At 38.8% G+C, this 12,599-nt stretch overlaps 1 protein-coding gene across 4 annotated transcripts in view; it reads right to left on the bottom strand.

The window, feature by feature from the left end:
* ARK2N (arkadia (RNF111) N-terminal like PKA signaling regulator 2N) overlaps positions 1 to 12,599 on the bottom strand; it is a 93,995-nt gene that overhangs the window by 18,409 nt on the left and 62,987 nt on the right. For 2 of the 4 annotated variants that reach the window (XM_003830192.5, XM_008955628.4), the window contains exon 3: positions 8,524 to 8,706. The exons of the other annotated variants lie outside the window; for them this stretch is intronic. In XM_003830192.5, the coding sequence (XP_003830240.1) occupies positions 8,524 to 8,706 (183 nt within the window). The remainder of the gene's footprint in view (positions 1 to 8,523; positions 8,707 to 12,599) is intronic. 4 annotated transcript variants of the gene reach the window in all.

Genomic DNA, 12,599 nt, shown 5'->3' with positions numbered 1-12,599 from the left:
ATGCTGAGGCAGGAGAATCGCTTGAACCCAGGAGGCGGAGGTTTCAGTAGTGAGCCAAGATCGTGCCACTGCACTCCAGCCTGGTGACAGAGCAAGACTCCGTCTCAAAAAAACAAACAAACAAACAAACAAAAATAAAGAGTATAGAAAAGCCTACGTGGAAAAGGAAAAAGCAGTAAGGAGGGGTAGAAGGAAAACCAGTGGTCATGAGAAGTAAAACACTATACTTTCACCCTCTTAGCTACCTACAAAATATAAGCACCTGGGATCATCCATTTTTTGCCATCTTATCCCCAACTCTGTTGTCTTCCTTTGCTCCAGCCACCCACTGCTCACCCTCCTACAACTTTACCTTCTGGAATGCCAACTCCATGGTAAAATACACTGAACTTTCTCTCCACCTCCTTGTGGAAACCTGACTGACATCCCTGAAGACGTTGTCTCCCCTGCAGTCTTCTGAAGAGGAAGCTGCTCTTAACTCCCAATGCTGGGATGCAGATCACTTATAAATTACTCATCTCCATCCTCATGTACCAACACCAGCAGGCAGTGCCTTCCAGGAGGTTACCGTTTCACTGCCATCTACTGACTCCATGACTGTTACTCATTCATGAAACAGTTCTGGCACCTATGTTAGTCTCTCTCTACTTACAAGTCCTGCTATCATGAATACTCATTATTTATGTGAAAAACCACCTCAAAACTGTCTGTGCCTACTCACTAAGAAGCAAGAAGCTGGGCTGGGCTCCATGGCTCACACCTGTAATCCCAGCACTTAGGGAGGCCAAGGCAGGCAGATCACTTGAGGTCGGGTGTTTGAGACCAAGCCTGGCCAACATGGCAAAACCCCGTCTCTACTAAAAATACAAAAATTAGGCAGGTATGGTGGTACGCCCCTGTAGTCCCAGCTACTCAGAAGGCTGAGACAGAAGAAGTGCTTGAATCCAGGAGGCCGAGATTGCAGTGAGGTGAATTATACCACTGCACTCCAGCCAGGATGACAGAGCGAGATGCCATCTCAATCAATCAATAAGCAACCAAGCAAGGAGCTGAGCTCCAAGAGGTACTAAAAGCCACTTGTGGCAGACTCACTGTAAGGGGTTCAGCCTGTTGGGATCCTAAAAATAAATAAATGAAATTAATTAAACCAAATTAAAAAGGCAGACTGTAGACAGGCAGGGTCACTATAACCAAACTCTTCCTCCTTGATCACTCAATGCTTTTAAACAATGGTAATTAAGAAAATACAACAAGAATATGATGGAATTAGTTAATTCTTAGTATCTCTTTGCTCGGTTCCTATAACCATCATTCTAATTTATAATTCTACCCTCTCTAGCAGGAATGTTTTGTGAAATATCTGTCATCAATATTTCTGAATAACCAGTCTTCACTGACTAGGACCCCGCCATCCTCACCTTACTACCTCCAATAGCCTTATTCCAGAGCTAGAAATGTCATCACTTTATTTTTTATGAAACGAAAAGTTACTATGCTACTTTTGTTAATTTTATACTGTCTTTTAAAAAAAAAACAAGGTACCATCACCAATATTTCAGATTCTTCTAACTTTATTCATTCATTATGGATCTAGAAACTAGTAATATTCCTTCCACATTGTTAGATAATCCAAACAATTCTGGTAGTGCAATTTTTGCCATAAAAATTGCAATCCAAACCTGCTGGTATTTAACATGGTTACAAAACCCAGATGATATGCTAAAACTGGTCACTTAAAATTGGGGTCTGCTTTTTTTTTTTTTTTTTTGAAATGGAGTTTTGCTCTTGTTGCTCAGGCTGGAGTGCAAAGATATGATCTCAGCTCACTGCAACCTCCACCTCCCGGGTTCAAGCGATTCTCCCACCTCAGCCTCCTGAGTAGGTGGGATTACAGGCATGCACCACCACGCCAGGCTAATTTTGTATTTTAGTAGAGACGGGGTTTGGCCATGTTGGTAAGGCTGGTCTCGAACTCCTGACCTCAGGTAATCTACCCGCCTCGGCCTCCCAAAGTGCTGGGATTACAGGTGTGAGCCTCTGCGCCTAGCCTAGGGTCTGCTCTTATCTGTAATGCTTGGTCAATATACTAGTGCAAGATAAGAGGCATGAGAAAGTGATGGGGGTGCTAAATATAGACTGCCTGGTGAATGTTAACAACTCCTAGACTAATAGTGTGAGACATTTGCCAAATTTCCTGTCAGAGCCTTAGATAAATTATGCCACACAGAAAACAAATCAGCTAGGACCCACACCAAGGCAATGAGATGCCGTGCTCTACAAGAGACACCAAAGGCATTCTGGGATGCCTCTGCCTCTTCCTTCTTCTATTTCAGAGCCAGGACCATTAGTCCTTTTCTGTCACTGTAACCCTCTTCAGCATGCCACACATTCCTTTGGGAGCTCCAGTATAGAACCTGACATTCTCTGGCCTTTGGGCCTTTTCTGCTCTGCCCCTCCCCACCCCGCCTCACCCCCCATGGAGAACTTCACAGGATTCCAATGGCAGAACAGTGCCTAAAGCATACAGAAAAGCGAGCCAAAGATGCTATGAGGTTCTTCAAATACTGTCAGTGGTAGTAATCTTTTCCAGTTCTAAGACAAGAACAAGCCCTGTAGAGAAAAATGTAAATACCACAATTACCATATATTAAACTGAAAATAAAGCAGAGCACTTATATTTAGCTATTGTGACAGCTGGCTGTCTCTGTGTAGGTCTCTGCCTGTGTAGGTCTTTGGAAAGATAACTTCTTTCACTATATGAGAAAATTCTAAATTTTGTCCTCCCACTACAGACCTTTTCAACAAGAAAGGGTAAGAAAAAGTTACCAAGATAAGGTAGTTACCAAAATAGGGTAAGAAAAAGAAGCACAGAAAAAGTAGTAACTAAATTATCATGGAAAACAGTTTCTTTCTGTCTTTAAAGGAAATAATCCAGCTACTTTTTAAACTGTAAATCCACTGGGTAAGAACTAGGCCTGAGCTTTGCAACACACCGAAGAGAAAGTAATACTACATACTGTATGACAGTCGCATGCTAGGCATAAAAAATAAAAATAAAAAAATAAGTCACTACTCATTTAGCTTTAAAAACAGCAAATTACTACTTTTAGTTCTTTTTTTTTTTTTTTTTTATTGAGACAGAGTCTCACTCTGTCGCCCAGGCTGGAGAGAGGTGGCGCAATCTCGGCTCACTGCAACCTCCACCTGCCGGGATCAAGCAATTCTCCTGCCTCAGCCTCCCAAGTAGCTGCGACTACAGGAGCCCACGCCACCGTGCCCGGCTAATTTTTGTATTTTTTTTAGTATAGATGGGGTTTCACCATATTGGACAGGCTGGTCTCGAACTCCTGACCTCGTGATCTGCCCACCTCAGACTCCCAAAATGCCAGGATTATAGGCGTAAGCCACAGCACCCAGCCTACTTTTAGTTCCTTAAAGAGCATGTTAAACAACCTTAAAAAGTGAAGGAAGAGGGCTGGACATGGTAGCTCACGCCTGAAATTCCAGCACTTTGAGATGCAGAGGTGGGCAGATTACTTGAGATCAGGAGGGCGAGACCAGCCTGGCCATCATGGTGAAACCCCATCTCTACTAAAAATACAAAAAAAATAACGGGGCGTGGTGACGGGTACCTGTAATCCCAGCTACTGGATAGGCTGAGGCAGGAGAATCACTTGAACGAGGAGGCAGATGCTGCAATGAGCGGAGACTGCCACCGCATCCAGCCTGAGCGACAGAGCTGGAATCCATCTCCAACAACAACAACAAAAAAGAGTGAAGGAAGAGCTCAAAAATCTAAAATCTGGCTGGGTGTGGTGGCTCATGCCTGTAATCTTAGCACTTCGGGAGGCCAAGACAGGCGGATCACTGGAGGTCAGGAATTCGAGACCAGTCTGGCCAACATGGTAAACCCTGTCTCTACTAAAAATAAAAAAATTAGCCAGGCGCGGTGGCACACACCTGTAATCCCAGCTACTTGGGAGGCTGAGGCATGAAAATTACTTGAACCCGGGAGGCAGAGGTTGCAGTGAGCCCAGAATGTGCCATTGTACTCCAGCCTGGGTGACTGGAGACTCCCTCTAAAAAAAAAAAAAAAAAAAAAAAAAAAATCTAAACTCTTACCATCAATTTGATGCAGATAAACATGAAGAACATGACCATACTTCATCTCCTTCACTATACTGATTCTGAAACATGGCCATTCTGGTCTAATTATTAAAAACCCTACACTAGGAACAGGAAACCCAGGATTCATTTCTCTGTACTGCCACCATGTTAGGGACAAATCAAGATTACCATCCCTATTGTAAGGATGGGGAAAATGCTCAGAGCCTACCTTCTTGACAAGAAGGCTGATGGAAAAGATAAGGTATTTAAAGTTTTAACTTCCCAGGGAAAAAAATCCTAAATAAGTTCAGTTTACCACAGCTATAAGCCTTCCTCACCAAGACTTCTGCTTCTTCTTGCCCCAACTACATTTGTTTGCAGTGAGCCCTTACTAGCAACAAAAATGAAGCCATTTTCAGATATATTAATACAGTTTCCTAAACATGCTGGATACAAGAGTTACCTGAGGCTATTATTAAAAAGAGATTCCCAGAAACCATTTCAGATTTATTGACAGAATCATCAGGAGAAACCTAGGAGTGTGAATATTTATAAACACACTGGGTAATTTCTACGCTCTGGCAAAATTTAAGAAGTACTTGTAGCAAGAGCAACTCGTTGCAGTGCAAGAGAGTAATTAGAAATCCAGTGACTGAGCCACTAATCACTTCCTTACTCAGTCTACTTCAGCATATTAACATAATGCTGGTTAGCATTTCTGAGGGCCTACTATGTGCTGTCCTCCGTAGTAAACACACTGTATTTCACTTAGTGGTAACAATAACCTTTTGAAGTAGATACTATAAAGGTTGTGCCCCAGTTTTATAGATAGGGAAAACTGAGGCTTTATATAATTTACCTGAGGGCATGCAGTTTCTAAGTGGCCACTGGTTCAAAATCACCCACTACAGTGTTCAATTCCAACATCAACTTAAAAAAAGCAAACACATGGCAAGAATTGAAATGGAAAATTTAGGTCTTTTGTTGATCAGTAGCTTCTCTAATTTCAACTTACTTTTTAATCCCTGCATGTGGCTCAAGTCTTTTGCCTAGGTTAAAACTAAAACTAAATATATATTTTGGATGCAAGATAATCATCTAATTGCTTGGAAAAAGGCAACCTACTCTATCTTTAGTGCATACCTATGTGATCCTAAATGGGATGGGGCTGTGGACCTGGGTTGAGATGCTGCTGTTGATTAAAGTGAACCCCTGAATAGTCTGCTCAATAACTAGGCTTGCTATTTTGTTGTGAAAGGGAAAGACAGGACCCAGATTAACCATTAAAATTTTAACTTACACTCACACCATAAGAATGACCATCTAATAGTACAAGTCTCAAAACTATTAACTGGCTCCTAAGCATAAATTCTATTAATATTTTATTGAGACACTGTAAGCACATTCAGATATCTTCACAAGATGAGTTCCACTATGATAATCACATCAAGACTACAGTATTATTTTTATTTATTACCCACATACCAGTATTGTCAGATTTAAGAAAAAAAAAATGCCTTTGAAAGAGCCAATAAGCTTCATAACAAAATGTCATGGGTATCTGCTGAGCAGTGGTGACTGCATCCTATGATATACAGAAACCTACACAAAATTTATGGTCCAATATGCACAAATGCTCTCTCTATATATTAATTATATCCTAGAGAAATTATCATATACATATACCAAAAAACACATAAAGAAATGTTAAGAGCAGTATCACTTAAAATAGCACCCTAAATGTCCAACAAGAGAATGGGTAAATTGTGATATATTCATATAGTGGAATACTAAATAGCAGTGGAAAATGAATGAACTAGAGCCACACATAACAACAACAAAACTCATAAAATGTTTAACTAAAAAAGCACATTTCAAATGATTACCTTCAATGTGATACCAATTAGTTTTTAAAAACATGCTTATTTAGATATATAACAAATGTAGTACAAATATATAAAGAAATACACAGGAATACCACACATTAAATATCCAATTTAGGATAGCTTTGGCGTGGGAAGGGCAAAGGGAAGGAAAACATCTGAAGCCACAGTTGTTTTCCTCCTCACATACTTTTACCACGTTTTATTTCTTAAAAAGAATGGTGGTAGTTTCTTAAGAGTGATTTTTAAATAGTCAGGCTAACAATTACTTGAATCTGAAAATGTGAATGCCATCCCAAAAGCTAAACTTTAATGATATTTTAAAACCGCAAACTTTGCATTATTCGGTCAAGTCATAAGAAATGGCTGATTTGTTGTAGGTCAGAAAGTCAAATATTAACAATTCCATACGGTTCAACCTAATATTAAGAATTCTGCATATGAAGAGCAAAACGTTGGTAATCATTCATTTTTTACCCCAAAACTTTACCATAAAATGGTCTATATTTAACGGCAAGACTAAGAAAACAGAGAAATAAAACTGAAGTGGAATGGATGACTTAATTGCCAAAGGATGAAAAACAAAGATAAACCATCTAATATACAAATTACAAGGCTGGGTGCAGTGGTTCACGCCTGTAATCCCAGCACTTTGGGAGGCCAAGGCAGGCGGATCATCTGAGGTCAGGAGTTCCAGAGCAGCCTGGCTAACATGGTAAAACCCCATTTCTACAAAAAATTAGCCAGGCATGGTGGTGCGCGCCTGTAATCCCAGCTACTCAGGAGCCTGAGGCAGGAGAATCGCTTGAACCCAGGAGGCGGAGGTTGCAGTGAGCTGAGATCGCGCCATTGCACTCTGGCTTGGGCAACAAGAGCGAAACTCCATCTCAAATAAATAAATAAATAAATAAATAACTTAGAAACACATATTGTACAAAATGTGGCCAAACTACTTTCCACTGATATAAAGCATTATTACTTCTTTTTTCTTTTTTGGGGGGATACAGTCTAGTTTTGTCACCCAGGCTGGAGTGCAGTGGCACAATCTTAGCTCACTGCAACCTCTGCCTCCCAGGTTCAAGCAATTCCACAGCTGAGATTACAGGCGCCCACCACCACGCCCACCACCACACCCATCACGCCCAGCTAATTTTTGTATTGTTAGTAGAAGGGGTTTCACCATGCTGGTCAGGCTGGTCTTGAACTCCTGACCTCAAGTGATCCTCCCACGTCGGCCTCCCAAAGTGCTGGGCTTACAGACGTGAGCCACTGTGCCCAGAAGCATTATTACTTCTTTTCAAAGTATTTGTATTAATACATATTAATAAATCCTTAAAAGACACTTGTTGGGCAAAACAAGGATTTATACATATAAAAACTGAAGTCCAGAGGAGAAACAACTGGTCCAAGGACAAACAGGCAGCAGTTACCAGTCAAAAAAAATCAAAACTAAATCCAGGTTCAGTTCCAAAATTAGCTACAGTAAATCAATCAGGTCAACAAACAAGTGATTTTTCTGTAATTCCAATCAAAGATTATGAAAGGAATAATTTAAGACAACAACAATCAATGGAGTTCTGTCTCAATATAAAAAGTTCTAAACTATAACTCATTTTTTTGTAAAACTCATTTTTCATAAAAATAACTTTAGGTAGTGATTAAACTATTAGATTAACTCATAAAACCAATGCATTTATAAATTAACTAGAAAACTATAATCTTTCAGCAACACTAAAGAAATTATACACTGCATAAGCAGTCTCTCAATCCCCTTCTCTTCTTAAATGTTCAGTGCTAGTACTTTCACAACAACAACAAAACAAGGTCTAAATTAGAATGCTGAAAGAAAGTTTTGAAGAAAATATTGAAGAAGACTTGGAGGTATTGTGAAAGTTTTTCAAAGGTAACAGCAGTGGATTTTTTAGTGAATAAATACCACCTTAAAGAATAATCACAAAACTAAAAAAATGTAAGACAGGGACAGAGATTTTTTTTCCTGAGCTAACAGAGACAGAAACTAAAAGAAAGGAGTTAGAAAAGACAAATGAGAACTTACTGACGAGGAATTAACAGGGTCACTCCACAGCAAGAAGCACAAGAAACAGCGGCAGCGCTGTGTATGAACAGCCAGCCCCACAGGGAGAGATTCAACGATTCCCTATCCAAGCTGCAAGGTCACTACCCAGAATTAAAGTGAGAGAAAGAACTGGCCAAAGAATATGAGCATATCTGGGTCATTTTTGCAAATATTGGGCATTTTTAATCCAAGAAATATGCCTACTGAAACCTACCAATACCTACAATTAATGTCTTAAATGCTCTTATTTGTACTTCCTTCTGAGTAGGAAAGATGAATGACAAGCTATCCAAATTGTTTCAGGTATAAATGGCAGCCTGGATAGTCACAACCAATCATTCAATGCCAGATGTCTCTGGTATGACCTGTTCTCCTCATCAGGGTCCACTACAAGGAAAACAGCACCAGGACACATGCATATTACACCGTTAGAGAAGGGGAATGGGGAAGACCAACCTGCCTCTGCATTCAGCTCCTCTAGAAGCCCGCTGGTCCTCCAGGTAGCTCCTGTGTCCTGGCCGCCTACAGAATTACTGTGCTCTTGAACTACTGCAGCCGCCAATAAATTGTCCACATTTACCACTTCTGGGTCAGAGTTGGTGTCAGACATATCATAATGAGCTACAACTGGAGGTCCATCTAGGGAAGAAAGAAAATGTATACTTGTATCTAACGTGTGGGGTGAAAAATACTTCTGAAACTAGTAAGAGCCCTCTAATGTCAGTTGCCTTCATTATTCTATCTCATCAGAAAAGCTGCACTTTATAGATCTAATATTTTGTACAAAATGTGAAAGTGAAAAAGATAATCCAAGCTTACAAAGATGATGGACACATTTTGGAAGGAGGAAAAGGAGTGTTACTATGAAGAACAGAAGACAAGACTATACTCAACAATGTTACACTGAATTCCTGTCATACTTTTAAAGAGCAAGATTAAGAAAAAAAGGATGACTCCACAGAGAAAGTGGAACTGATTTCTTAAAGGAAAAAACTGATGCAAATTATTAAAACCCAATTTATATTTTTTAAAAGAATGAATCTAGTTCTTTCTCTTACTGGGTAATATAAAAAGTCTCTAGTAGATTCAGAAAAGAAAATCAAATATATTTTCCTATGTCCTAAAGAAATAAGGTTAACACTAGAGCTCTGTTTGACTAACATATCTATTTCCAGTAAAGTCCTTTTATAAAAACAGGGATGTTATACACTTTATGACATTCTGTAAAAAGACAATACAACAAATCCATTTTCAGGATTTTGCTTTGGATATCTTATGAGGGATATTTCTATTTCCTTTTCCTTAAGAAAGACAACCAGCTCATACTCCAACTAAACAATATGCAATCTTACGGGTGATTTTACAAGAAAATATTAAAGTTCTTACTGGAAGAGGACTCTTCCACCCTCAAATCCCCCTAACTGGCTGAAAAAGGCAGCTGAGTTTCAAAGTAAATTAATTACACTGCAGCAATTCATGCTAAAATAAGTCAATATTCATGCTTGTAGAATAGATACATGCTTTAAAATGCTAATTCTACCCCTTTTTTAAGAAAAACATTAACAGCAAAAAGCAAACATAAAGTTTTCCTTCAAGTAAGAAATCCCTCTACTACCCCTATTTTAATATAAAGCAGAAATAAAGGAATGCTGTTTTCTCCCCCAAAGGCTATTTATGAAGCGCAAGCAAACTATTTCCATTAAGGTTTTTAAGGTATCATCCAACAAATGAATATTAAACACACCTATTTTATGAAACTCTTGACTATGAAGGAATGCATCTGTGCCAATCAATCATAAAAATGTAACACAATGAAGTATTACTATTTTAATACAAATATCCATTGTGTCAATTGTCACTGAACAAAAACACACTTTGGGTAGTGATCCCTTAAAACTAAACTACCAAACCACAGGTTTATGTAGTAATATTTTTTAAATAAAAAATGACCAAACATAAAAGTAAATGAGTTGTTTGGTGCCACTGTATAAAGAACAGACATGTCACAATATGAAATTCTGACGATCATGACAACTTTAGTTGACTACTTAAAAATAATTTCCAGATCCCCTTAAGGGGTAAATCAAGTTCAATGACCATAAAATTCAACAGTGTGGCCTTGGTATCAGTTGGTAATTGATTTTAGTTTAAACAGCAAGAAAATGATTCGTGTTTGAGGTTTTTCTTTTCTAAAAAAAAGAAAAGAAAGCTGCAATATTCAATGGCGTTCTCGTCAGAGTTCAAAATGATTATTATGGAATCAAGATACTGTGTGATGTCCAAATACTTGGATACAGAAGATATAAGGGCCAAGTACAATATTGACTATTTGACCATATGTTCTATTTTTTAAGGGCTTTTTTTTAGGTGTTTGTACTAAGTTATTTTAGTGAGTTATTTTAAAATTTATATGACTAATACCATTCAGAGCCTCTTGCCCTCATATTCTCCACCCCTACCCCCAAATTGAGGCAACAGGTCAACAGTCAAGTCAAAATTGTACCACTCCTACATGTATAATCATGCAAAAAAGTATAAGTGTATACATGCAGAGTGACATCACCTACCCATGAAAATAACTCGTCTGAAAGTCTTCATCAGTAGGAAATACAAGCATAAACTTGTTATCTGGCTTCATTCTTGTTTCTTCCATATTTCCAAACAGCACACCTTATAACTTAGCTTAAATTTAGTATTCATCATAAACAGAGACAGCAATATTTTCATATATTACACTTAAAATTGAAAATAAATTATGATCACTGTCATTTTTCATTTCCAATATATTCAAACAATGACAAGTCAATACTATATAAACTTCAGTAAAATAATGAAATGGTTGTCTTTCCAACTTTGTCCTCCAACAAGAAGCCACAATTAAGGATCTTGTGTTCCAAGGTCATTTTACACTATCATTAGGAAACCAAAATTAAGTAAGATTTGTTTAAAGCACTTGGGGCCAGGTGTGCTGGCTCACGCCTGTAATCCAAGTATTTAAGAGGCCAAGGCAGATGGATCACTTGAGATCAGGAGTTTGAGACCAGCCTGGCCATCACAGTGAAATCCCATCTCTACTAAAAATACAAAAAATTAGCTGAGTGTGGTGGCGCACACCTGTAATCCCAGCTACTTGGGAGGCTGAGGCACGAGAATCACTTGAACCTGAGAGGCAGAGGTAGCAGTGAGCCGAGATCGTGCCACTGAACTCCAGCCTGGGCAACAGAGCAAGGCTCTGCCTCAAAAAAAAAAAAAAAAGCACTTGGCCTCAGGATTTGCACTCTGAGCTACTATACAAATATTAGCTAACTTATGGTAACAATTTGTGACATTCTTTTAAAATGTGATTCTTGCTATACAGAAGTAAATGACAGGTAAGATTCTGCAGTTATTTTATCTGCTTTTTAAAAGAAATATCTCTTGAAGGGAAAAAAAATCACTAGGGAGGAACTAGGAAAATTCAGCACATTATTAACAGAAGCTGACTGAGCATGGTGGCTCACACCTATAACCCCAGCACTTTGGGAGGCTGATGCAGGTGAATCACTTGAGGTCAGGAGTTTGAGACCAGCCTGACCAACATGGTGAAACCCCGTCTCTACTAAAATTACAAAAATTAGCCGGGTGTGGTGGTGCGTGCCTGTAATCCCAGCTACTTGGGAGGCTGAGGCAGGAGAATCACTTGAACCCAGGAGGCGGAGGTTGCAGTGAGCTGAGATCACACCACTGTACTCCAGTGTGGCCAACAGAGCAAGATTCCATCTCAAAAAAAAAAAAAAGCAAAAAACAAACAACAACAACAACAACAAAAAAAAACAGAAGCTGCTATCTATTTGACTCTATCAGTTCATTATAGGATAGAATAAACATGGGGATACTGCCCTTGCTCTGACATGATTATTCCTCTATGCTACTAAAACAACTGCATTGCTACAAAGAGACTGTTTCGACTTTCAAAAACATCAAAGTAATTACTTCAAATAAAGTTATACATGAAAACATTTCCAATTTAAGATTCAGTCACTAACATAGGCACATTCCATGCTTACAACATTTCAGTTATCCAAGCTGCACATTCTCCCATCTGCCAGCTCTGATGTCTGTCACAATCTTAAAACATAAATTTCTAATATTGAACTTACTGGTTTTTCTACAATCATTAAAAGCATCTTTCTCTAGAGGTAAATGTAACACATCTGTGTTAAATAATTAATAACCATTCAATCTGTGGTTAACTCAGGTGCTATTTCTCCTCCTGATCAAATTCTTTTGAAATGTTTGCTGTTACAATCACAACACAAGAAAAGTTAAAGGTCAAAAACCCACCAATGGCTGGGCACAGTGCCTCATGCCTATAATCCCAGCACTTTGGGAGGACGAGGCAGGAGGACTGCTTGAGCCCAGGAGTTCGAGACTAGCCTGGGCAACACAGCAAAACCCCATTTCTATTATTAAAAAATAATAACGATAAAATAAAGTTTTAGAATTTTTTAAAAATCTACCAACTACTTTTTATTTAAAAACATCAAGTCATC

This window comes from Pan paniscus, chromosome 17 (assembly GCF_029289425.2).
Source record: "Pan paniscus chromosome 17, NHGRI_mPanPan1-v2.0_pri, whole genome shotgun sequence".
NCBI classification, from domain to species: domain Eukaryota; kingdom Metazoa; phylum Chordata; class Mammalia; order Primates; family Hominidae; genus Pan; species Pan paniscus.
The sequence above is the reverse complement of the archived record's forward strand: the minus strand, read 5'-3'. Positions and strand labels throughout refer to the sequence as shown.